This window comes from Podarcis tiliguerta, assembly GCF_965153285.1.
Source record: "Podarcis tiliguerta genome assembly, chromosome: 5".
NCBI classification, from domain to species: domain Eukaryota; kingdom Metazoa; phylum Chordata; class Lepidosauria; order Squamata; family Lacertidae; genus Podarcis; species Podarcis tiliguerta.
Window position 1 is genome coordinate 34,852,602 of NC_139538.1, and position 22,468 is coordinate 34,875,069.

Here is a 22,468-nt window from a genome sequence, read left to right on the forward strand (position 1 = left end):
TTAGGGCCCCATCAAACCTAAATCCGACCCTGTATATATAGGAACAGAAATAAAAGATCCTGAGGACAGTAGAGGAGACCTCATAAGATGATTAGCTGAAGCAGGGTTTTGAATTAAGGTTTCCAAATTACTACTGGGGGTTTTATGTGTTGGAGGGCCGAAACCCACCCATAAAACCGACACCAACTTTGAGGTAGAAAACGTGTGCAAGTGTGCAGAGCAAAAAGGGGTGCAACAGAAAAGGCAACAAGACTGGGCCACTGCTGTTGATAACAAGAGCCTTTAGTAAATGCATACAAAGCGATTCAGCACAGTTAAGATGGAAAATCATAGCAATCAACAAAATACATTCTAAAAAGTTACGTTTTAAAATACAGCCTAAGTTAAAAGTCATGACACATGACTTGCTAAACCATTTAGCTTAAAGGTATCACAGCAGGTTAGAATTGTTTTGCTTCAATTCCTCCTCTCTTTAACCATGCTGTAATGTAGGGCAATTCATAAGCAGTTTGCATAGTAAACACTCCAATAAATAGTACCAAGATGCTTATGTATAGGGGCGGACTATATTAGACTATTGTCTTAGAGGTATCTACCCAGCATCATGCCTGTTTGTGTTAAACAGGCACACAATGAGCACTAATATGACTAGGTATTTTCTTCTCTTCTGTATAAACTGATAGCTTCCTTCAAGATAAAGGAAATGAAGGCTAGCATTGGCCTAGCATTTAGTTACCTCTAAATTACAGTCCAATAAAGGTAGAAGTAGTAGGGCCTATTCTGTGCATAATAATTTGAAGATAGTTATATTATTGAAGTGCCTACCTTCTAGGTGCATCAGAGCGAAATACAACTTTACCAACTCTTTTCAGAGTGCTCACCTGTCAGGTCATCCAGAAATGGAGCTGGTACAGAAAAGTAATCTAGAACACAGTTCACTTGAAAAATATGAACTGTTCCCAAAAGATTTCAAAACAGATCTATAAAATGTAGATTGACATTTTGTTCTTAGAATATATAAAAATAGCTAATGCTTCCACGAAAATTATAATTTTGCCAATTACCTGCAGAATCCTTTTTGGTTTTTTTAAAGTCTAATGAATATGAACTACCTAATGCCTGATTCTTTGAGAAGAATCGGTGTCTTTCTATGTCAACCAGCCAGAAATATCTGACTAGAGCTTTTTCTGGACAAAGGAAAGGATTTCAGTTTCAAATCCAATAACTGAATAAAGGTGTAGAAAAACTTTCTTTTCTCTGGTGAGCAAGAAATTTGACCTACCATTGATGTCTACCAGATACAAAATGTCACCATTTATATGTGAACCTCAGAAACAGGGGTGTTGTACGCTCCAATTGATAAGGTTTTTGGCTATGAATCGTAGATCTCCTCCAAATTGTAAGGTGATCAGGAGGAAAACAGCTCTTCAGAAACCCTTCCCTAGGTATGCTTCAGTCAGTTGTCAGTTTGGCCAATACACGACTAAAATTCATAGTATCAGTCATCTCAAACAGAATGACACCACTTGTAGCCTCCCTTTCAAACACTTCAAACATGCCTGGAATATAGGACATCTACATCTAAGTGTCTAAAATCAAATAACAGTCCTATCCGTTCCTATCAGTTCATCACTCAATGCAGCTTTTGTAGTAAAGGTTCTGTTGTGATGAGTAATTACAACAAACAATATTAATGGCAAATGGGCCAGCTCACATGAATATACCCACTATGTAGGGTGGGCAAGTGGGATTGTGGTTGCCTCCACCATGAGCACCTGCTGTCTCTTCTTCAGGGCTGCCAGATGTTCAAATATAGGTGTTGCTTATATAATGTCTGCTCCCACAAAATCTGGTGTATAGGTTTGAATCACATGGTTGCTTCCTAGATACTATGTAGCATATTTGTCATGCCATTTGAGTCTACGAGCACTAGATCTTTTTGTGAATAGGCATTGTGAGAAGCCGGTACCCACATATACATCTCTAAGAAGCCTGTGGGTGTGGCAGAGGAATTCACAGTGAATAAAGGGAGCTACTGCTCTGACTATGGTATTCCATCTCACGTAGGCAGTATGTTTGTCAGAATTCCACGTCCTCGGGGCATTTTTGTAAGGACTTGCAGGTGAGTGAGGAAATATTCTTCAAGCAAGTACAGAGGTAGATGGCCCTTGAGCTGCCGAGGTTGATGGCTCTTGCCCTGAGGCAGCAGTGGCTACTGTCAGCTGGGGATCCATCAGCTCATAATTACTGGTGTCATCACTAAGGCTCTGCTCACTCTCCAGACTTGGGACTGCCCAGATGCTACCATGGCTGCAGCCAGAGGAATTCATTTTGAAATGGTTGTTTTCTGAGGAGTAAAAAAATGAAATAAAATTAATAAACACTAAGTCACAAATATTATTCAACAGCCATTACAAACTATTACTGAATTGCTCAGGTCGGCTGGCACTCTGTACATGCCCTAGAACTACTTGACTACTAAGCTTTACAAGTGAATGTGCAATAAGTATGGGACTTGCAAACACAACAGGTGGAAGCAGACATTGGTTTATGCAAGCTATCCTCCCTAACCATCTTTTTGCCATATTCTTTTGTTAAAACCCAAAGTGGGACAGTCATTTCCACTAATTCCTCCAAGTGCAATAGCCACTGTGGCATGCAACAATCTCCAAATTAAAGATCACCAGTACTGTACAAGTGTATGTGAGCTCACATACACAAGCAAATTGGGACACAGGCAGGCCTGGTAGCAATACTTCATGAGCAATGAAATCCTTACATGTCTGGGAGTAAGTCCCACTGAACTCAAAGGAGCTATGTTGAAATATATAGGACTGCAATATAAAACTCTAATCTTGACTACAGTTGTCTAGGAGGAGTAAACCAACTTAACACAAAAAGTGTACTTGCCAGTAGGCATACACTGATTTGAACTGCACGGTAGTCATATAGATCTTTTTCAAATTATCAAGTCTGGTCATTCCTTTACAAAATTCATTGTAGACCTTTCTTGTTTGGAAATTCAATAAAAATTTTGAAGATAGCTTTTCGAAGCTTGTCTCCTACCTGGCTTGGCAGAGACATATACTCCCTCCCATGAGTAGTTAGCAAGGTTCAGTGGCTGTGTCACCCAAGGATCCTCCACTACCACTTCTAGAGTTGTACGATCCTCTGGAAAAGGCTGCAAGAGCCCAGTCAGCAGATTCATCAGGTCTGAGGACAACAAGGAGATGAAATAACATCAGCAGCTTTTATGCTGGTCTTCAGCTTGCCTGTCAATTGAACTGAGATTAAGCACAGCCAATGCAAGTTTGATAAACTGAGCATAATCTTTAGCATCCATCCCCATAATTTAGAAGTGTACATATTCCTCCCACAGCTTCTTCCTTCTTCCTTCCTTCCTTCTTGCAGGATAACCTTTGCTTGGCTATAAAAATGACTGAAATGGAGCCAAGCTTGCCAAATACACACCTTAGACGGCGCAAAACAGACCAATACAAGTAGACAGGTGACTTTCTAGTTCAAAAGCTAGGTCTTATGAACAATTCCATGAAATACCCCCCCCCAAAAAAAGTGGTTTTTAAGCACTGACATTCATTATTTAATAGACAAGTCACATGAGAACAACCCAATAACTATTGAATGCCACCAACGTCCTGGGCATGCCTGAGGGTGGAATGGCACATTACATGCATATGTGCATAAAAAACCCACATGGCTGCTTTTCCCACCTTAGGGTGGGAATCTGGAACTGAGAACGGATGAGAGGCAGGAGAAAGGATGAACACCTTCTCTTCTACACAAGAAACTAGCAATATAGAAGTTTGGATTAACTTTTACGACACATGGATAGCCGCTACAGCCAGGAAATGGTTACTCTTACTATATACGGTCTTTTTTTAAAAAAAAAATTAATGCCCAACAACAATTAGGCTGGTGTTCATGTCACACCAATCATCATAGGTTGAAGCATATGGACACGATGGGCCAATAGTAATCACCTCTGACAATGCCCCATGACGAAGCCTAAAGTCACAAACTAACCTGCAGCCTTGTATATCCAAGCTTGCTGGAGGCTTGACTGGAGATGGAGTGAGGCATGAAAGTGATCTACTTCCCCGCCCGCTCTAGAGCATCCAAACAGAGCAAGGGAATATTTCCTTTGATCCATAGACCCATTCCCACTAACTGAAAACCCCATGTAACTTTTGGGGGGGCATGTCAAATTAAATGCACACAGAAACCAAACATAGTTCTTGCCCAAATTCTATTCCCCTTCCTTTCAGTCAGTAACTCTTAATAATTAGCGAAATACACACCATCCGACACTTTGAAAGGAGGTCTTAGTACAGCATCCATAGTTTCTTCCAGCTCACAAAAAGGATTTTCTCCAAAGACTATGGTATAAAGAGTTATACCAAGTGACCACATCTCCAGTTCTGGTCCCAAGTACCTATAGAAAAATGCATAGTTCAAGTCAATAATGTTCACACACACACACACACAACTCAAGCAAATGGGGAATTTACTTAAAAGAAAACGCAATTAACTATCATGATACCCAGGCAGCAAAATAAACTGAAAATGATTCCTTACCAACAGCAAATATATATCCCCTCCCTCCTTCCTACCAACAGCATATATGGCTGAAGAAATGGTGGTTGTGGGTGAGTCTGTGATTGGTCAGGGATCACAGCTGTCGACCTTCCCTTTTTTTGTGGGAAATTCCCTTATTCCAGTGCCGTTTCCCGCTGCTTCCTGCTGCTATCCCAGATTGTTAGATATCCCGTAGACTGTCCCTGGGACAGGTGAGGCTGCTGATCCCTTATTTTCAAATCTGAAAGTTAACAGCTATGTCAGGGATTCCTACTGCAGCAATAAAGAGCAAGGAAGATAAAAACACTCTGTCTTTCTCTACTTTATTTTTAAGTTTGTTTTACAGGTCCTACCCCCAACCAAATCAAGCTACCGTTGGGCAAGATCTATAGGTTTTCTTTCAAATTCATACATACGGATTTCCTGAGAGCACTTCTGGTGAGCAGTACTCAATTGTCCCACAAAAGGTATAGAACAACTTGTTAGGTTCCAGGTAAGCAGCTGAGCCAAAGTCTATGAGCTTGATAGTGAAATCTTCAGCAATTATAATGTTCTCATCCTTGATATCTCTGTGAAGGATGTTCTTACAGTGCAAATAGTTCACTGCAGACACCAGCTAATGAACACACAGAAAAGACCAGAGATCAAACTAGGTATCATTGCCAATAATATTTACTAAATGTAGAAATATTATTTTGACTCCCCCCCCCCAGGACATTTAACTATTTAAAAGAGGATATACATAACCATTTGATAGATTTGCTTTTCTCTTTTTTATACTAACTGGGCATAATATTTATCAGTTTTTTAATCCCATCCTTCCTCCAAGGAGGTCAGAGTGGCTTCCCCCATTTTATCCTTACAACAATCTTTCGATAATGTGATGATCTATATCAAAGAGAACGTGATGCATTTCTAAGTCTCTCTGAAATAAAATTTCCAATAGCATGAGGGGTTGTTGTTTAAGTAAACAGCAGCTGCAGAGGTCCCCATTCTAACTGAGATTGTGACACAGGAAGTATTTACTGTTTTGCTCCTACCGTGAGCTCAGTTCAGATCCCTCAACCACCATAACTATGTTCTTCTAGACAGCTTTCCGTACGATCAACTAACAAGTTGCAGATCCAGTTCATTCATGTTCTTTCTACAGATTTCACTTCAACCAAATCTTACCTGTCTGAATATGTAACTTGCCAAAGGCTCATCCAAATTAGGTTGGTTATCAATGAATGTGAAGAGATCCAGGCCTGACCCATGTCTCTCCATCACCAGCTGGAAGAACTGCTGGTTCTCAAATACATCTAGCACCTGGTAATAAAGAGTACTGCTTCAACTTCACAAACTTTACACCCGGCTCCCATCCTTCCTTGAATAGGAAATGATCTATTAAGTTCAGGATTATGTCAAGCTTACATTATAGAACAATTAAAGTATATTCCACTGATCCAAAGACTAATAAGATAATGCAAATCAGAAATAAGCAATGGAAGTTTAGGAGGATTTCAACTTCTAAGGTTTTCTATGGAAACATTAACTAGATTCCTTGTACAGGGTAACTACTTAAGCCACATGGGCCTTACTGTATGGACACCTGCCCACATGTTGTTGTTGTTGTTGTTTAGTCGTTCAGTCGTGTCCGACTCTTCGTGACCCCATGGACCAGAGCACGCCAGGCACTTCTGTCTTCCACTGCCACCCGCAGTTTGGTCAGATTCATGTTTGTAGCTTCGAGAACACTGTCTAACCATTTCGTCCTCTGTCGTCCCCTTCTCCTTGCGCCCTCCATCTTTCCCAACATCAGGGTCTTTTCCAGTGAGTCTTCTCTTCTCATGAGGTGGCCAAAGTATTGGAGCCTCAGCTTCACGATCTGTCCTTCCAGTGAGCACTCAGGGCTGATTTCCTTAAGAATGGATGCGTTTGATCTTCTTGCAGTCCATGGGACTCTCAAGAGTCTCCTCCAGCACCATGATTCAAAAGCGTCAATTCTTGGGCGATCAGCCTTCTTTATGGTCCAGCTCTCACTTCCATACATCACCACTGGGAAAACCATAGCTTTTACTATACGGACCTTTGTTGGCAAGGTGATGTCTCTACTTTTTAAAATGCTATCTAGGTTTGCCATTGCTTTCCTCCCAAGAAGCAGGCGTCTCTTAATTTCGTGGCTGCTGTCACCATCTGCAGTGATCATGGAGCCCAAGAAAGTAAAATCTCTCACTGCCTCCATTTCCTCCCCTTCTATTTGCCAGGAGGTGGTGGCACCAGTGGCCATGATCTTCGTTTTTTTGATGTTGAGCTTCAGACCATATTTTGTGCTCTCCTCTTTCACCCTCAATAAAAGGTTTTTTAATTCCTCCTCACTTTCTGCCATCAAGGTTGTGTCATCTGCATACCTGCCCACATAGTATCTATTAAAAGCCACGTTTGTCAAATAGCTGTCTTCTAATTACATTTTCATCTTCTAACACCAAACAAAATGAATCTGTGCCATAACATCCAAACATACAAGGAATTCACTACAGTGGTACCTCTGGTTACGAACTTAATTCGTTCCAGAGGTCCATTCTTAACCTGAAACCATTCTTAACCTGAGATACCACTTTAGCTAATGGGGCTTCCCGCTGCTGCTGCTACGCCGCCGCCACACAATTTCTGTTCTCATCCTACGGCAAAGTTCTTAACCCGAGGTACTACTTCCGAGTTAGCGGAGTCTAACCCGAAGTGTTTGTAACCCAAGGTGTTTGTAACCCAAGGTACCACTGTATATGAATTTAGATACACATTTGCATATTGGATGAACAGTACCTTAATAATATTAGGGTGCTGCAGCTTTCTCAGAATTGTAATCTCTTGAGTAACTCTCCCCAGCTCAGGATCGTCTACCCAGCAGTAGTCCAATACCTTCCCTTTCCAAATGAACTTCACTACAGCCTGGGAACAAAGCAAAGCAAATGAGGCAAAGTTGGGGAATAAACTACTTTAAATAAATAAAACCTTTAATTGCTATTAACATCTAATCAGTGAATCTTAAAAGAGTGTACATTTACAGAACAATTCTTATTGGATTGGGGGGTGGCATAGTGGAGCTGTCATCTCTTGAAAAGCCTTGCCAGTTCACTGTAGCCAGCAACATACCAATGCAAAATTACTTAAGACTACTTTTCAGTTTATACAGTTATATAAATTCTCTAAGAGAAAGTGACCCAAAACATGAGTTTTCAAGTGTCTACTTATAGCCTGTACTGATAAGATCACATGCATATCACTTTGGAAGTAATTCCATAACCACACACCGCTTTATTGTGGTCCATAGACCCGCAATACACAGTACAATAGTAAATATCAACAGTAAGGTGTAAAATCGGGCTTGCTAGCCAACAAAGGAAATGAATTCCATAACCACTGGGGCCATCAACAAGAAAGCTGTCTCTTGTGCCCACCAACACGATTCATCTTGCCTGTGAGCAGGCCCCCCGGCACAGTTCTTAGCATATGAGGTTTGTACATGTAAAAAGGTGGTCTTTCTGGTGTTTTAGCTAATGCACAGATGTGCTCATACACATTCATTACTAGCAAGGAGAAAAAACACCAACTGAAAATTGCAGCAAAGGCTAGTTCGACTGACCCTTCTGAAATGCTATTTATATTGGACCCGTGAGAAACCACATCCACACAAAGCTTTAACAAATGTTAACAATTTATCTAGAGCATAAACGCTTTAACACAGTGAACAAGAACTGAAGAAGAGCCCATCTAGTCTAGCATTCTCTTCTCATGGTTTAGGTTGGTGCCACAAGCAGGGCATGAGCACAATACTCAAATCACTGGGGGTGAAGGAATCACTGGCAGAAAACAGTGTCAAGCAACTCACTTTGATTGGAAAATAAAACAGTACTATGTATGCTCATATCTGAACTCTGAAATCTAGATATGTGAAGGATTTTGGAAACTACTAATAAGCACTTCATTCCAAAAATCAGAAGGGTTATCAATGAATAGTTCTGTTAACATTTGATAAGTAGTTTTGCTCTTTCACCTCCTTGCAATCCTTTTTGCACCTGGCTGTCCAAACAAATCCAAACGCTCCTCTGCCAATGAGTGTAAGTGTGTCATATTTCTTTCCATAGTCTCCCTCGCAAGCCCTCAGTCTTTCTAGTTCTTCAGCTCTTCGTGAATTCTCAAACACAGGGGTTGCTTTGATCAACTGCAGAAGACAACACAGAGGCTACAAAATCAGAGAACTAGCTAACATTTGTCTAATCTAAAAAAATAATGAAATACCCAGTACCCTTTGTACCAGTCTCAGCAAATGGGCAATTCCAGCAATCATCACTAATTTCCAATGAATCATGGTCAAACCTGTTAGTCAGGCTTCCCATACCTTTTTGTTAGGAAGACTGCTCCAGAATAGCCAGCAAATAGCTGGAAGGTGGCTGAGTGTTCTGAATGGGCTAGGGGACATTTCTTCTCCTCCCCTAACTAAGGATAATATAATATACCGGTAGGTCGTGGTGTATCTGTAAAGCAGGGATCAAGAATGCTTTCTGCTCCACAAGTCAGATCCTTATTAGGATCAGTCTCATGGGTCAAATTTGACAGGTGGATGGGGTTCCCCGATGGTCAGCCACAAGCAATTATGATATCACATGACTGGCAGGTTGGCAACCCTACCATCCTCTCAAAATCCCTTGTGCAACTATTATAATCATTTTTTATATTTGATTGTGTATGTTTTTTCTGTCTTTAATCTTTATCGTGAAATTATTTGAGATGCTTCATAGGAAGATAAATTAAACAAACAAAATAATAAAAGCTTTTAGCCAGAAGCAGTCACTAAGCCACTGTATTTTCCAGTCAAAAGTTCCATCTACCTGCCGCAATGTTTTTGGGCAGCAGATTTAGGAACTGGCATTGCCTCCCATTTCTTGGGATGCATCCAAACTAGTATTCTCATCATATTTCATTTCATTTTTAACCTTCATTAACCCAGCAATAAATCTTGGCACTCTCTTTTTTAAAACAAACAAAACTAAAGCAAAATGAAGCTGACTACTCCTTTTTCTAAATAAAACTGAATTTGTGAAATTACACCTGGCACCCATGCATGCTTCTGAAAATACAATGCAGTTTGCAAAAGGCCAACATGGCAATGGTGGGGAGAAGGCAGGTTTACACAGTATCGGGAATGGACTATCTGGGGATTTTGAACTAGGTCAAGTTAGTTTCTGCCAGGAGCAACTGACTTGTGATACTAAGGGTAGATGAAATTCAACATCAAACCAAGGCAATTGTTCCACCAATGCAAGCATTTCTGCTTGCCAGGCTGAGCTATCTCTTCTCTCCTAACCCTGTACAGTATTTGGAGGGTTCTCCAGGTTCTCCGGACCCACTAAGCTGACAGGGGAAGGGTCTTGCTGTGCTGACTCCCACTAGTGCAATTCTTTAGTTGAATGTGACCTATAGCGTGTTGCACATCCTATCTTCATATAGCTGGTTGTTTGTGTAAAAAGAAACAAACATACCAACCAGTCAAGTTAGCAGGTTTGCCTACTATTTTTATTTCATGCCCAAAAGTCAGGGGCAGGGCTTAAAAGAGCCAGAAGATCCTATATACTTACTTCTGCCAAGCTAAGTGCAGAGACGTCACTTAGGTTTGGGGAGGAACTGGCCAAACTGGAAAGTAAGAACTGTGTTTTTGCTGCTGCTTGTTTCCGACTCTGAAAGTGGTCTCTCATAACCCAAATGCAGAAGAGGGCAGCAGGGTCATGCAGTTCCACACGTTTCACTTCAAAGAGTATAGCTGCAAAAATAGAAAGCCCATCAAGAAGGCACTCTAATACCCTAAATAAATGGTGAGATATATAATTTAAACTCTTACCCTGATAGCAAGAATCTGAAATTCACAAATGTTTTTTCACTGGAAAGGCTTTTAAAAACATAAAACGTGTTTTAAACATGAGCAAAAAGGGCTTAATTAAGAACCAAGTAAATAAATAAATAGTAGAAGATGGAGTTTCATCACTGGATATTTTCCAACAGAAAAATACTCAGTCCTTCTTAAGCAGCAGGTTGATCAACATCATAAGCACATAAGATCATTCTAAAGCAACCCATGCAGGAACACCAAAGCTTTGGCCTTCAGACAGCCTGCTGTTCACTTTATAGGACTGACAAGCACTCCAACAGCTGACCAGCCCATTTGCAGTGTAAAAAGTTAACCATAAAGCTGCTTGATGAAAATTAAGGCAGAGGTTGACAAGCTCTGCCTAAACATTTTGGCACACCAGAAGTTCTCTCTCCTAATTTCACTGCCAATCAAGTACAGATTGAATTCAAAATGTTAGTAAAATCAAATTAATGTTTTCCTCTGCTACTGTGTTTTTGCATTCCGATCGTGGATGACCAATGCATTAAACCACAGCTTGTCTCTTATCCTTGAGTCAACAGGTTTGTTTTATCATTCCTTGCCTGCTTCGCTCACACTGAACACCAGCTTCATGTAACCTTTCCATGCACACTTATGCCCAATTAAATATACTAATGCAAGAAGCAAAAATGTCTACTTTGAACTTACCGAGTCGAGAACCATCTCTGTGGTAGCAGTTACCCGAATAGTTGCCTTCTAGGATCTCGTTGTTCAAAGTAATTGCTGAGGACTGTACAGCTTCTGGTTTCACAGGAGTTGATGTTAACTGTGCCATGCTCTGCTGCATTAACGGCATGAGATCTTCCTGGGACTGTACATCACTGTGCAGTGAACATCCTTCTAAATGTTTCCCCATTCTCTCTGCAACACTTGTGTCCTCTGAAGCACAGCATGTAGAGAGGCCGAGGTCCACATACCCTGAATGCTTGCTAGAGAGTAAGCCCTTCCAATGGCCTATTGGAGAACCGTCGCACAGTAGGGGGTCTATCTGACCACTTACAGAAGTATTAATTTCCTGGTCCATGGGCTGCTCAAGATCTTCCTCACTTAACAATGGAAGCTTTATTGGTCTAGAGGCAGCAGAGAAGTCTGAATTCACCTTGCCACTAATCCTCAAGGTCAGGTCCGTCAAACCACAGCAAACAGAATCAACCTCATCACGTGGCTTCTTACCACCCACAATCTCCAGTGCAGAGACATCACAAGGTATTGATGATCCTGCTGGAACGGGAAGGCTGCTGCTCCTTTCATCAGGTAACAAAGCTGATGCATCCTTCGCTGAATTTTCTAGCTCAGTATTTTCAAACCTCAAGCTCTTTCTACTACTTGTCAGATTTACTGTTGGCAGGTCATCTATCATCCCGCGAGTGTGTTTGGAACACGGCACTTGCTTGCTACACATGGGCTCATCCAGTGTGGGAGTCCCACAGGACACCTGCACAGCATCACAAGTCACACTTGCCCCAAGCCCTAAATCCTCTTCTAAGAAGCATGTCACAGAAGTCTGATCACCCATGAAAAGGTTCTCTCTTTCTGAAGAAGTAGTGGCATAATGGCACTTCATGATTTCATGTGGTGAACCAGAACTGTGTATCTCCAAAGGGTCATCTTCTTCTTTATGAACTAGATCAGATGTGCACCTGGCAAGATTCTTCTCTCTCGGTTTAGTTCTACCTTCCAACATGCATGGTTCAGAATGAAATCGTTTCGAAGAATGTCTTTTGCACTGCTGGCAGTCGTTTAGTTTTGCAGCCTCTGTCTCAGGGCAGCCTCCATCCTGTGAACTCTCAGAAGGCAGCGCTTCATTATGGACCAACGCATAGTCCCTGCTGTGTAAGAAAACAAGTTACTAGTTGGGTTATAATGAACGAGGGAGCATCTTCCCCATTACATTCCTTGCCCTTCCCTATCCCATGGTGTAAGATCAGGAGATCCCACTGGAGCTGTCCAGTTCCGAACATCAGTGGCAGCTGGATACCCAATATCCTTTGGTAAGTGGCAAAACTTGCCACATGCAAGTAAAACCTACCCATTCACTGGTGTGACTGACTCTGGAAGAGATGATACAACAGAAGGCAGGCCACCCCCTCTGTCCAGCTGGGTATGGAACTCTACTCCATCGCTGCTCATTGTAGTGGCAGATTGGCACTTCATTATTTCATGTGAACCAGAATCACGCATATCCAATGGCCCATCTTCTTCCTCAGATGCGCCCCAGACAAGGTTTCTCCCTCGCACTTTAGTGCTACCTTTCAACACACACTGTTCTGAATGAAACCGTTTGGGAGAACATACTTCGTACCGCTGACAGTTAGCAGGTTTTATAGTCTCAGCACAGCCTCCATCACATCGACTCCCAGAAGGCAGCACGTCCTCATGGGCCAGCACATCGCTGGAAGGTGTATAGCCCCTGCTGTGAAAGAAAACAAGCTGCTGGTTAGGTTATGTTGAACGAGAGCAGAATCTTCACCAGTGTTTCCCACTACCTGATAAAACATCAGAGCCAGCTGCATTCCTAGTGCACTTTTGTGACTGTCAAAACCTACCCATTCAGTGCTGCAGCTGCCTCTGGGGAGGATAACAGAACAGAACACAAACTACTCCCACTCTTTGGCTGGGTTTCCTTCCTGGTACAGAGTTCTGCTCCATCACTCCTTGCTAAATCCTGTTGCTCTTGCAGCAAAGCCACATCTCCAGCAGGGAGTGGGCGAGGGCCTGGAACAAAGAAAGAAAACTGTGGTATGCTGCAAGTTTTCAGCAAGGCATGCACTGGAAGACTCTATGGGCCATTCCACATGTTAAACGTTTTTAATGGCTAAATGGCTCCCCACAATGTCTTTTCTGCTGGATATGAAAGGTTAAATGAGATGTAAGTGCTTAAAATGTTATAAATTTAGCAATTATGTCTTGTAACATTTACATACGGACATTTTGTCACCTTCTGTAATGGCACCCAGAATGTGGAATTATTTCCCTAGAGAGCCAGCTGTCCCTTACAATTAGTTACTTTTAGGTGTCAGCTCAAGACATACTTGTTTTCTCAGGCCTACAATACTAGTTGAGAGGAACTGGCTGTTGGACTGTTTTGCAATCTGGAATTTGCCTTATATTGTTGTTTTATTTTATATATATATCTCACAGTTAGCTAAAATTATGTTCTTGAAGTCTCGAGCAGGCCATTCTAAGGCTAAAAGAGCAGTTGTTTAAGGGAGGGACAAGAACGCTGCTTATTTACTGTGGGCAGCCCTTCCAGGGGACATGAATCAGCCAGCCAGACAACAAAGGTTAACACCTTATTTCCTTGAATTGCTGTGTAGCAATTCTCCAGTGAGGAACAGTTTCTAGTATCAAGATCCATGAGACATATAAATTAAACCATGTTTCAGGTAACTCTGTGGTACAACCATTTCAAGTTGTTATCCTTTTATTTTTGCAAATGGATATGTCCAAAAAAGTGAGAACAAAAAAAATTATATCAAGAGAGAAAGTGTGAATATGACATTCCATTCATTATAATGTCAGATAACTCCATGGTCTATTAAAAATAAAAAGCATAGCTTTTTGTTGCATTTCCCACCTCCGTAAATTTACCTTCACTTCCTTCCGCCATATCATAGCCATCTACCTCGGTTCCTTTGAAGCCCCCAGAAGAGCTCACATTTTCTGAGTCCACATCGTAACTTTCTCTAGATTGTGGGAGTTGCAAAGAGGAATCATCAACTCTATCCATGTACTTATAAAAACCAGGAATCAAGAATGTGATGTTCTGAAATACAAAATAAATGTGATTAAATCCCTCCTTTCCCCCTCACTGCATACTGAGAAATACCAGAATAATATGTGACTGAATAAAAATATCATATGAGTAATCTTTGTCCAATATGCACTTTAAAAACCATTGTTGTACAATGTAGCTTGTTTCTGAAACTTTGAAAGTGAGTTCCCCCTTGCTTTGGCAGATCTTAGCTAATTTCTGACAACTTAATTACAATGCGCCACTCTACATTATGCCACTGTCGAATGGCGTCCCCCCCCCCAACTAATCCTCAGCAATCAGCAGTGGAGTGAATATACTTCCCAAGTGGTAGCATTCCCATGACTTCACCGTGATCTTTCTCTAGAGGAAAACAAAAGCAACAACAAAACAATACCTTCCCTAGCAGCTCCTTTTTCTCATAACCAAAGAGCATTAGAGAAAATGTATTGTTGATTCCATAAATTGTACCATCCGCTTGAACAGTGATTAGTCCGCTGATGGTGGTGAACACCCAGATGGAAGCACGGAAAGAACAATCTACAGGGGAGGTGATGCTGGTGTCATCTTCTAAAATTTCAGCATCGGGTACTGGTGCAGGCTTATCTGGTACAGGGATGGTGTCTTCAACAGGCAAGTTAACTTCCAGTTTCAGGCTGAGAGGAAATGTTGTCCCCTCTCTTGCTCGGCCAACAGATCTCTGAATTTTGATATTCTGGGGGGAGGAAAAGAAGACTTGTAACATAATGCAAATCTAAGCCAATTAAAAGCTCAGTGACAGTGGCCAGGAAATCAGTCAGATGAATTTTGACTGAAGGCCTTAAATTACTATCACAGAGTTATGCACAAGAATCAGTCCATGCAGAAAACTAACTGACTAACAGATGGACAACAAAGTAGATCTTGTGAACCTTTACAATTACAGAAAGACCTATATTTCAAGGCTGGAACTCTAAAAAAACACCATCTATTACTCAGCATTTTGAAGATTTTACTGCTCCCTCTCCATATTTGCATGTGTATCTTATAATCAACAATCTCATATAACTATTTGGACATGGCTTATATTTATACATTTAGAATATGTTTTATGAATTGTTCTTTTTTATGCATTCTTATTGTTAATGAGAACAGACTCCCCTTCCCCTTTTCCTTCTATTTGCAATTAAGAAGAAAAAAGAAACAAATTACCCAAATAACATTTAAAAGAACAGCTAAGTATAATTTACATCACAGTACCTTTGGTATTTTCTTGCCAGGTATAGGAATTTGAACAGATGGAATCATGTCTGTTATGTACTGACCAACCACTTCTTCCGATGAGGCATAACCATAGAGATGAGCAAAAAGGAGGTCACAGGAAGTAATCTCTCCCTTAAAATGAGAGTTACAAGAATTAGGCTCATGAGGACACTGCATTCTAAAATATTAGTTCTTGACAGTAATTAAGGTGAAATGGCCAAAATATATGCAAAGAGGGTAAAACAATTCAGCACCACTAATTCAGCAGACTTGGTCTCAATGAAATGCCACTTTAAGATGGATGATGAATTTCCTTGTGGTTGTTTATTTTATCCCCTGAAATCTAGATAATTTAGATGCATTTATTTTATTTACAACATTTTTAGGATGATTTTCTGACCTACAAAAAGCCTCCAATAAGAAACAATTATTAAATTACATTTTTTAAAAAAATACAATCATTTACTTTCTTGAGTGCCTCGCAAAGCCAAGCAATCCCTTCACATCAACAAAAGTTCCATACCTATCTCAAATTACAGCAGCAATGTTAAATCATTTATTTAAACAATTCCAGTCCCCAGTACAGTGGTACCTCGGGTTACATATGCTTCAGGTTACATACGCTTCAGGTTACAGACTCCGCTAACCCAGAAATAGTACCTCGGGTTAAGAACTTTGCTTCAGGATGAGAACAGAAATCATGCTCCAGCAGCGCAGCAGCAGGAGGAGGCCCCATTAGCTAAAGTGGTGCTTCAGGTTAAGAACAGTTTCAGGTGAAGAACAGACCTCTGGAACGAATTAAGTACTTAACCCAAGGTACCACTGTATGTTGTTTTTAGGCAGCCTCCAGCCTCGTGGGCCTAATGAGACACAGCAGGGTTCCTAATTTGACCCACAAGGGTATTTTCCCCAAACCATGCCCATCTGCCTCATACCTGACATCATATATGATGTCAGGTTATATATTCTATTATACAGCAATGGAAAACTCAGCTTTAAGCCTATTCCAAATTGTTCCTTGAGCAACTAGATTCACTGGCAGTCCCTATCAGCTGATCAGGCTGCCTGCAAACCCCACTGAGAACAGCTTCACTAGGGAGTTCTTCATCACAAATCCTCTAGTATAGAGGACTCTCAGCACCTCCAAAAGCGACGCACAAAAACCACCAATCACCTGATTAGTGGTGGCAGAGCGCCTCATTGAAGTTTTCTGTTTGCAGGCGTGGTTTGATTTCAAACCATAACTGCAAATAGACATTTCCCCCCCCCCCCGCCAGTCTGCAGAAGAAATGCCCATCTGTGTGCATGAATTGAATCCAAATCACACTTGCAAATAGACTGCAAAGTGACCTCTCTGAAGTTGGTACCTGATGCCATAATGACTTAAGATGATCAGAAGGCAGGCAACACTATCCACCTGTCAAAGGTTAGCTTAGGGAGGTGGGGAAAGGAAGGATCCTGCACACCAGCCAGATCTAGCTTACCAACCCATTTTAAGCAAAATGTTGCTCAAAGTAAATGGGTCATATAAAATCACTAGCACAAAACAACTGATCTGCATTATATATATATATATATATATATATATATATATATGACAAAAATTGGCTGGTAAATTGCTTTGTGTGTGATGAAAACCAAAATTGTTTCAATAACTCCTAGTACCCCATAACTGTACTTGATAGCTAGTTGAAAGACATTGCTGCAATTTAAGCTAACTGGATACTCACTCTGCTTGTGAAGAAAACAGAGGCAGAAAGTCTTTCCACAGGCTCCAAAACCACCACACAGTACTGACTGCAATGGGTTTTCATTCTTCTCATCCATACAGAAACTGGGATCTTTTCATTGCTATGGGAAATAACATCTACCTGTTGATAAAAGACAGTGTTAAATTTCTAATCTGTAGTGCTTAAAATTTGATCAGCCATGCGACAAACTTTCAGTGACTGACTTTCAATACAAACCTTTTGTGTGTTTATTTGTGGAATTTTGCAAATATAATAGCTGTACTATATAGGATATGCAAGTGTGTAAGCAAATAAGCATACAGTACATTACTTCTGAAGTAACAACTTTTAGGTGTTTAAAAACCGAACAAATTTTAAGGTACCTCTTCATTAAATATGAGCAAGAGCAGCCTTATATTTACATGTTGGCTTCCTACAGGCCCTTCTGTGGCTATTAATACCTATATGAGTAGTAGTAAAAATTCAGAAATGGTAGCATATACATTGCTATGACAAATAGTCTGTTCTCACATACCACAGTTCCAGGAACTACTGCTTCATATTCAGCATCATCATGCTCTTCCTTCAGTGCTTCCATAATATCCCAATTGGATTTTGAAATCATCTGAGATAATTTCTGGCCAATCACCTCCTGAGTACTGTAACCAAGAAGCTTGCAGGCTTTGTCATTTGCAACTAGAATCTAAAACAGAGGAACAAGAAAAGTAAACTCAGCTTTTCTTCTTCTGTTAAAAGCAGAGTTTGATGCTATTTCAGTGGGGAATGAGCTCTTCAATTTACATTGATAATCCAAGTTACTTTGTACAGAAGCATTCTTATACATTCTTACTCAAAAGGCAAAGTGGAGCAACAGTAACTTTCTCCAGATCATGCCCCAAATATATGACCAGGACAAATGTCTGCTAATCACTGTTTCACAATTTACCCTCTAAAAGAGATACTGTTTTCTTTTCAGCTTTATCTGTGTACTGCTCAAATAAATTTATTGTATAAATATCCCATTAACAGTGCACCATAGCCTTGTTTACTAACATGCCTTCAGTAAGTGATTCAAGCTAAAATACCAACAAGTCAGACAACTAGCAAACTACAATATTATGGGTTCTCGGATATAGGCAGCAATCTCTAGTTAAAAGAACAATTACTTAATTGGCCCTTAACAATAAAAGTGGCATACCAAAAACAGTTATTACCAAACCACATCCAGCCCCATTTTGGTCCACAGTTTTACAGACATAGCCAGCTGCAGCTGCTCTCAGTGAAAGGGGTTGTTTGCAACTCCAACCATACACAACAATGTAGTAGCAAAGTGAAAAATTATCCATCTAGATCCCATTGCATTTTCAAGATAAGACATGGAGCAGACACTCTTTTCCAATATTAAAAAAGAGCAAAAGCAGCCCGACCCCATTCTTTAGCTATCAGCCAGCTTCCTTTCACCCCAACTTGGCTACTCATTTAACAAACTAGTTAGCAAATTCAACATTGATTCAGTAGTCTGCCATGCCTCTGTCCTATGCTTCAGCTGAGCTGTCCAATTTTTTTTTTAGTTAATTTGTACAGTACAACATGGATGTTCATTCATTTGGATGCTAGTCTGGTGCAGTATCATTAATATTTTTAAAGTTTTAAAAAGCTATGATCAGCTTTTTAAAAGAAGAAAAACTGTTCCAGGAAGAAAATTGTGACATTACAGGGATCAAACAATCTGCCTTCTGAATGGCTGACCTGATTTAACAGGAAGATAGATATTAAACCCTCACCATAAAGTCAGTGCTGAAGAAAAAACTATACACCTGTACAAACTGTAGGCAGCGCAATTCCCCAGTTCAAGTTATGTACATCTCTACATGCATCCTCATACTACCAATCCTCTAACCACTTAGTTGTGCAGCGGCAGCTTAGTCACCAAACTTTATTACACCGGGCCAAGACTCCTCACTACGTTGGTGCAAAGTGAAGATAAGCACTCAATGAAGAAAATACTGAACCAGGTGTACCTGTGCTTTGACTCTGTGTAAGGCAGCTTCCTGTGTTCACATATTTGGGGTCTCGTCATGAATCAGACTGATATCAAAGTTTGCAAGCATTGTTAATGATTTTTATACAGTTATTTTACCATAGTTTTCTACACACCACTAAAGAGAATATTTGTATACTAACAAAAGTACATGTACATATGAGTCTTTAGGAAGGGGGGGAGTTTTCTGCATCTGAAAAGTATGATTATCTTATATTAGTGCTGTACTATAAAATTACAAATATATTTAGTTTGATTTATTTTCCCCCCGACACACCCTGCCTGACGCAATCCAAAACCATTCGTTATGATGCAAATGAATTACTGCAATATATGTATAGTACAACTACAACAGGCTTTCCTACCCAGGGGTCCTCTACATACACATTCACAGTGTGCAATTGTGTGTAAGGTAACACTTTACAAAAGCTAATTATTACCTCAGTTGTTCTGACATCCACAGTGAAAACAGCTTTGTTTGGGTTGCGCCCAGCAGTTGCCAGAGCCTGGATGGATTCTTCCAAAGTCAGAGCATTTAAGAGAGAACATGAAGAGGTACTGCATATCGAACAAGAAAGGGAATTGTTTTCCAAATGAGTCCAAGTGTTGTGAAACTTGCTAGCACAGATGTTTTGGGCAGCTAACGAAGATAAGCAAAAGGAACTCCATCCATTTTCTGAGAAGAAAGGGGAGGAAAGTTCCACAAATATCTGTCATTAAAATATATGTAAGATTTCAAGACAACCACGTATCAACTGTTAAAAAGAAACATAGTTACAGGCAATAATTTGTTTTTAAAAAGTTACAGGGAAGCACTAAGCATGAGAAAAAGACTAGAAAGGCAATTGTGTTTTAATTAATTAACCTAAAGAGACAAGTGACTCATTCCCTGAATACTGTCTCAAAAAGCACCGGGCACCTGTACCGGATAACAACCATTATATGATGAGATCCCATCAGTGGGATGGAAAGGATCAATAATGGCAAAATGCCAAGCATCTAGTCAGCAAGGCTAAGCATATTACAAAAAATCATAGCATGCCTACAAAAACATTCACAATTCAAAGACAGTCTTTAGTTCCTATTTCATTCCCTTAGTGTCCCTTTCTCAAAGCTCTTTTTGAGAAACACAAGTATGTCCGCATGATTAATGAGTTGAAAATTACTTCTCTGTCTTTGACTAACAAATACATTTAATACATCTCAACCTGCCAAGTAATCACCTGACAAAGATGTTTTCTTCTTGCAGAGCCTGGAAAGCCCACTCTTCCTTTTCTTGTTTATCCAAGGAAATGACTTGCTTAGTTCTTCACAGACACCAGGATGGGACAAGGCTATTGTAGAACCCGCAAGGACCTCTTTGGATGGTGACATGGTCATGCACGGACTAGAGTACTTCCGCCTAAAACATCCAGCCTCTGTGAGGGAAACAGAAGTTGCACAAGATTCTGATATGTTGGTAAAGAGGCGGCAGGGCAAAAACAGGTATTGGGGGGCAAGGGGAAGTTGGACAGCAAAGAGATGGCCAGTGAACATAAGATATCTCAGCAGTACAAGGATGAAGAGGAATGAGGAAAGGATGGATCAGACCTGAAGCACTGAAACAGGGGATGGAACTAGACAGAAGCCAGCAGAAAGAGATGCCATTAAAATGTTTAACAGCAATTACAGTTGGAAAACAAAACCTGCATTTAGGCAAACAGCCAAGCACAGGATAAAAACTACTGGGTTTGCCACCCAAATTGGCAATTTATTTCCCTAGTGGAGAGCCAACCAAGAATGAGCAACAGGCCAAGAGCTGATGGGCAATGGTAGAGGCAGTGACGAAAAGTAGTTGAAATCACAGCTATATTCTAATCTGACAGCAAATAACCCCCATTACGTGATGGGGGAGGGCACCCAAAACAACCCACATTGCTTGGAAATGTAGTCATTAACTGATAACAATCGGAGGTTTCGAGAGTTTACTATTTATTTGGAAGCAGGGGACAACTAAGTTTACCCAACCGAGAAGGAAGCGCCCTCTGCACATGTTCAGAGGTGCCCTTTATATTTAACCCTATATGTACCGGAGCTGGTCCCTGGGGCTGAAGATGTGCTCCGGGGTTGAACCGAAGCACCTTCCTTCCCGCTCATCCCAACTTCTCTTCACCCCTGCCAGACTTCAGACGCAACTGCCTTCCTGCCCGCCCGCGGGATTCCAGGGGTCGACCTGAGTAGGCCGAGAGCAGAGTCGAGAGCCAATGAGACGCGGCAGAACTGGCGACGGACAGCTGGGCAATCCAACCAATTTCGAGGCGGGGGGCGGAGCCAGCCCCCGCGCTCGGAGACAAAGAAGTAGAAAATCCCGCGCAAAACGGTTGCTAGGGACGCGCCAGCAACGTTTTATAGAGCCATGGGGGCGGGAGAGAAAGAAGCCCAGCTCCGGCGCTTCCCAGTCGTCAGGCGGGGAGGGAAAGGGAAACATGACGACTTTCTCTTGCCCAGCGAAGAACTTCTCAGCATGAATTTCTTCCACTGCCCTATACACGTTTCAATACATTTGCATGTTTATAGTCCTCACGCAGCTTATGGTCGCTTTAAACACAGCATTTTCCAAATTCTGAGTCTGGTCTCTGCCCTCCCTCGTCGTTAAAGAGGCATTGGATGTGTTTTCGGGTCAGGCCAATGAGCCCCTTTCTTCCGTGCTATACGCAGCTTTGACTACCCCTCGCCCGTTTTTATTGCCGTTTTATCTTCCGCCCGAAAGTTATTTCTCCGCCTTTTGGTCTTCTTTTCTGTATCCTTGAGGCCAAAAGCCAACCACCGTTTTATCTTCCGCCCGAAAGTTATTTCTCCGCCTTTTGGTCTTCCTTTCTGTATCCTTGAGGCCAAAAGCCAGCCACCCGCCACCAGGCCCACTTATCCTGCGTTCTCCTTCTTGCCCCTGCCTTAGTATTTACCTCATGCTCAATTCCTTACCCACGGAAAGCTAACAAGCAAATTCTGTGCTTGAAAAAGCTTCAGGAGACACCTGTTTGGTTCTGCTTTACTCAGACCGATTAAACTGGGGCTGCGTATACACCTGAAGCAATTTTAAAACACATTTCCCTCCCTCCCCACCAGGAACCCTTGTGCTACAATTCCCAACAGCCTTAGCAAACTACAGTTCACAGGATTCTGCTGTGCTCTGAACATTTCCC

The 22,468-nt window shown here is 41.2% G+C and overlaps 1 protein-coding gene across 1 annotated transcript; it reads right to left on the reverse strand.

Annotated features, from left to right (window-relative positions):
• Window positions 1–261: 261 nt before the first annotated feature.
• PASK (PAS domain containing serine/threonine kinase) lies at window positions 262–21,517 on the reverse strand. The gene is made up of 19 exons (XM_083443074.1): window positions 21,356–21,517; window positions 20,510–20,704; window positions 19,727–19,962; window positions 17,781–17,948; window positions 17,246–17,386; window positions 15,513–15,647; window positions 14,671–14,988; window positions 14,111–14,285; window positions 13,066–13,234; window positions 12,549–12,932; window positions 11,168–12,348; window positions 10,212–10,393; window positions 8,630–8,797; window positions 7,399–7,524; window positions 5,770–5,904; window positions 5,013–5,212; window positions 4,320–4,453; window positions 3,067–3,213; window positions 262–2,347 (listed from the first exon to the last, which is right to left on the reverse strand). The coding sequence occupies exons 1-19, from the start codon at window positions 21,420–21,422 to the stop codon at window positions 2,142–2,144; spliced, it is 4,467 nt and encodes a 1,488-aa protein (XP_083299200.1). The 5' UTR covers window positions 21,423–21,517; the 3' UTR covers window positions 262–2,141.
• Between the last annotated feature and the right edge of the window lie 951 nt (window positions 21,518–22,468).

Coding starts and splice junctions, on each gene's coding strand:
- PASK (XM_083443074.1), bottom strand. CDS start 21,422: ATGAGCGGGAAGGAAGGTGCTTCGGTTCAACCCCGGAGCACATCTTCA. Junction 17,949..19,726: donor TGGATGTCAGAACAACTGAG/GTAATAATTAGC, acceptor CCTCTGTTTTAG/ATTCTAGTTGCAAATGACAA. Junction 17,387..17,780: donor CAGTAGTTCCTGGAACTGTG/GTATGTGAGAAC, acceptor TTTTATCAACAG/GTAGATGTTATTTCCCATAG.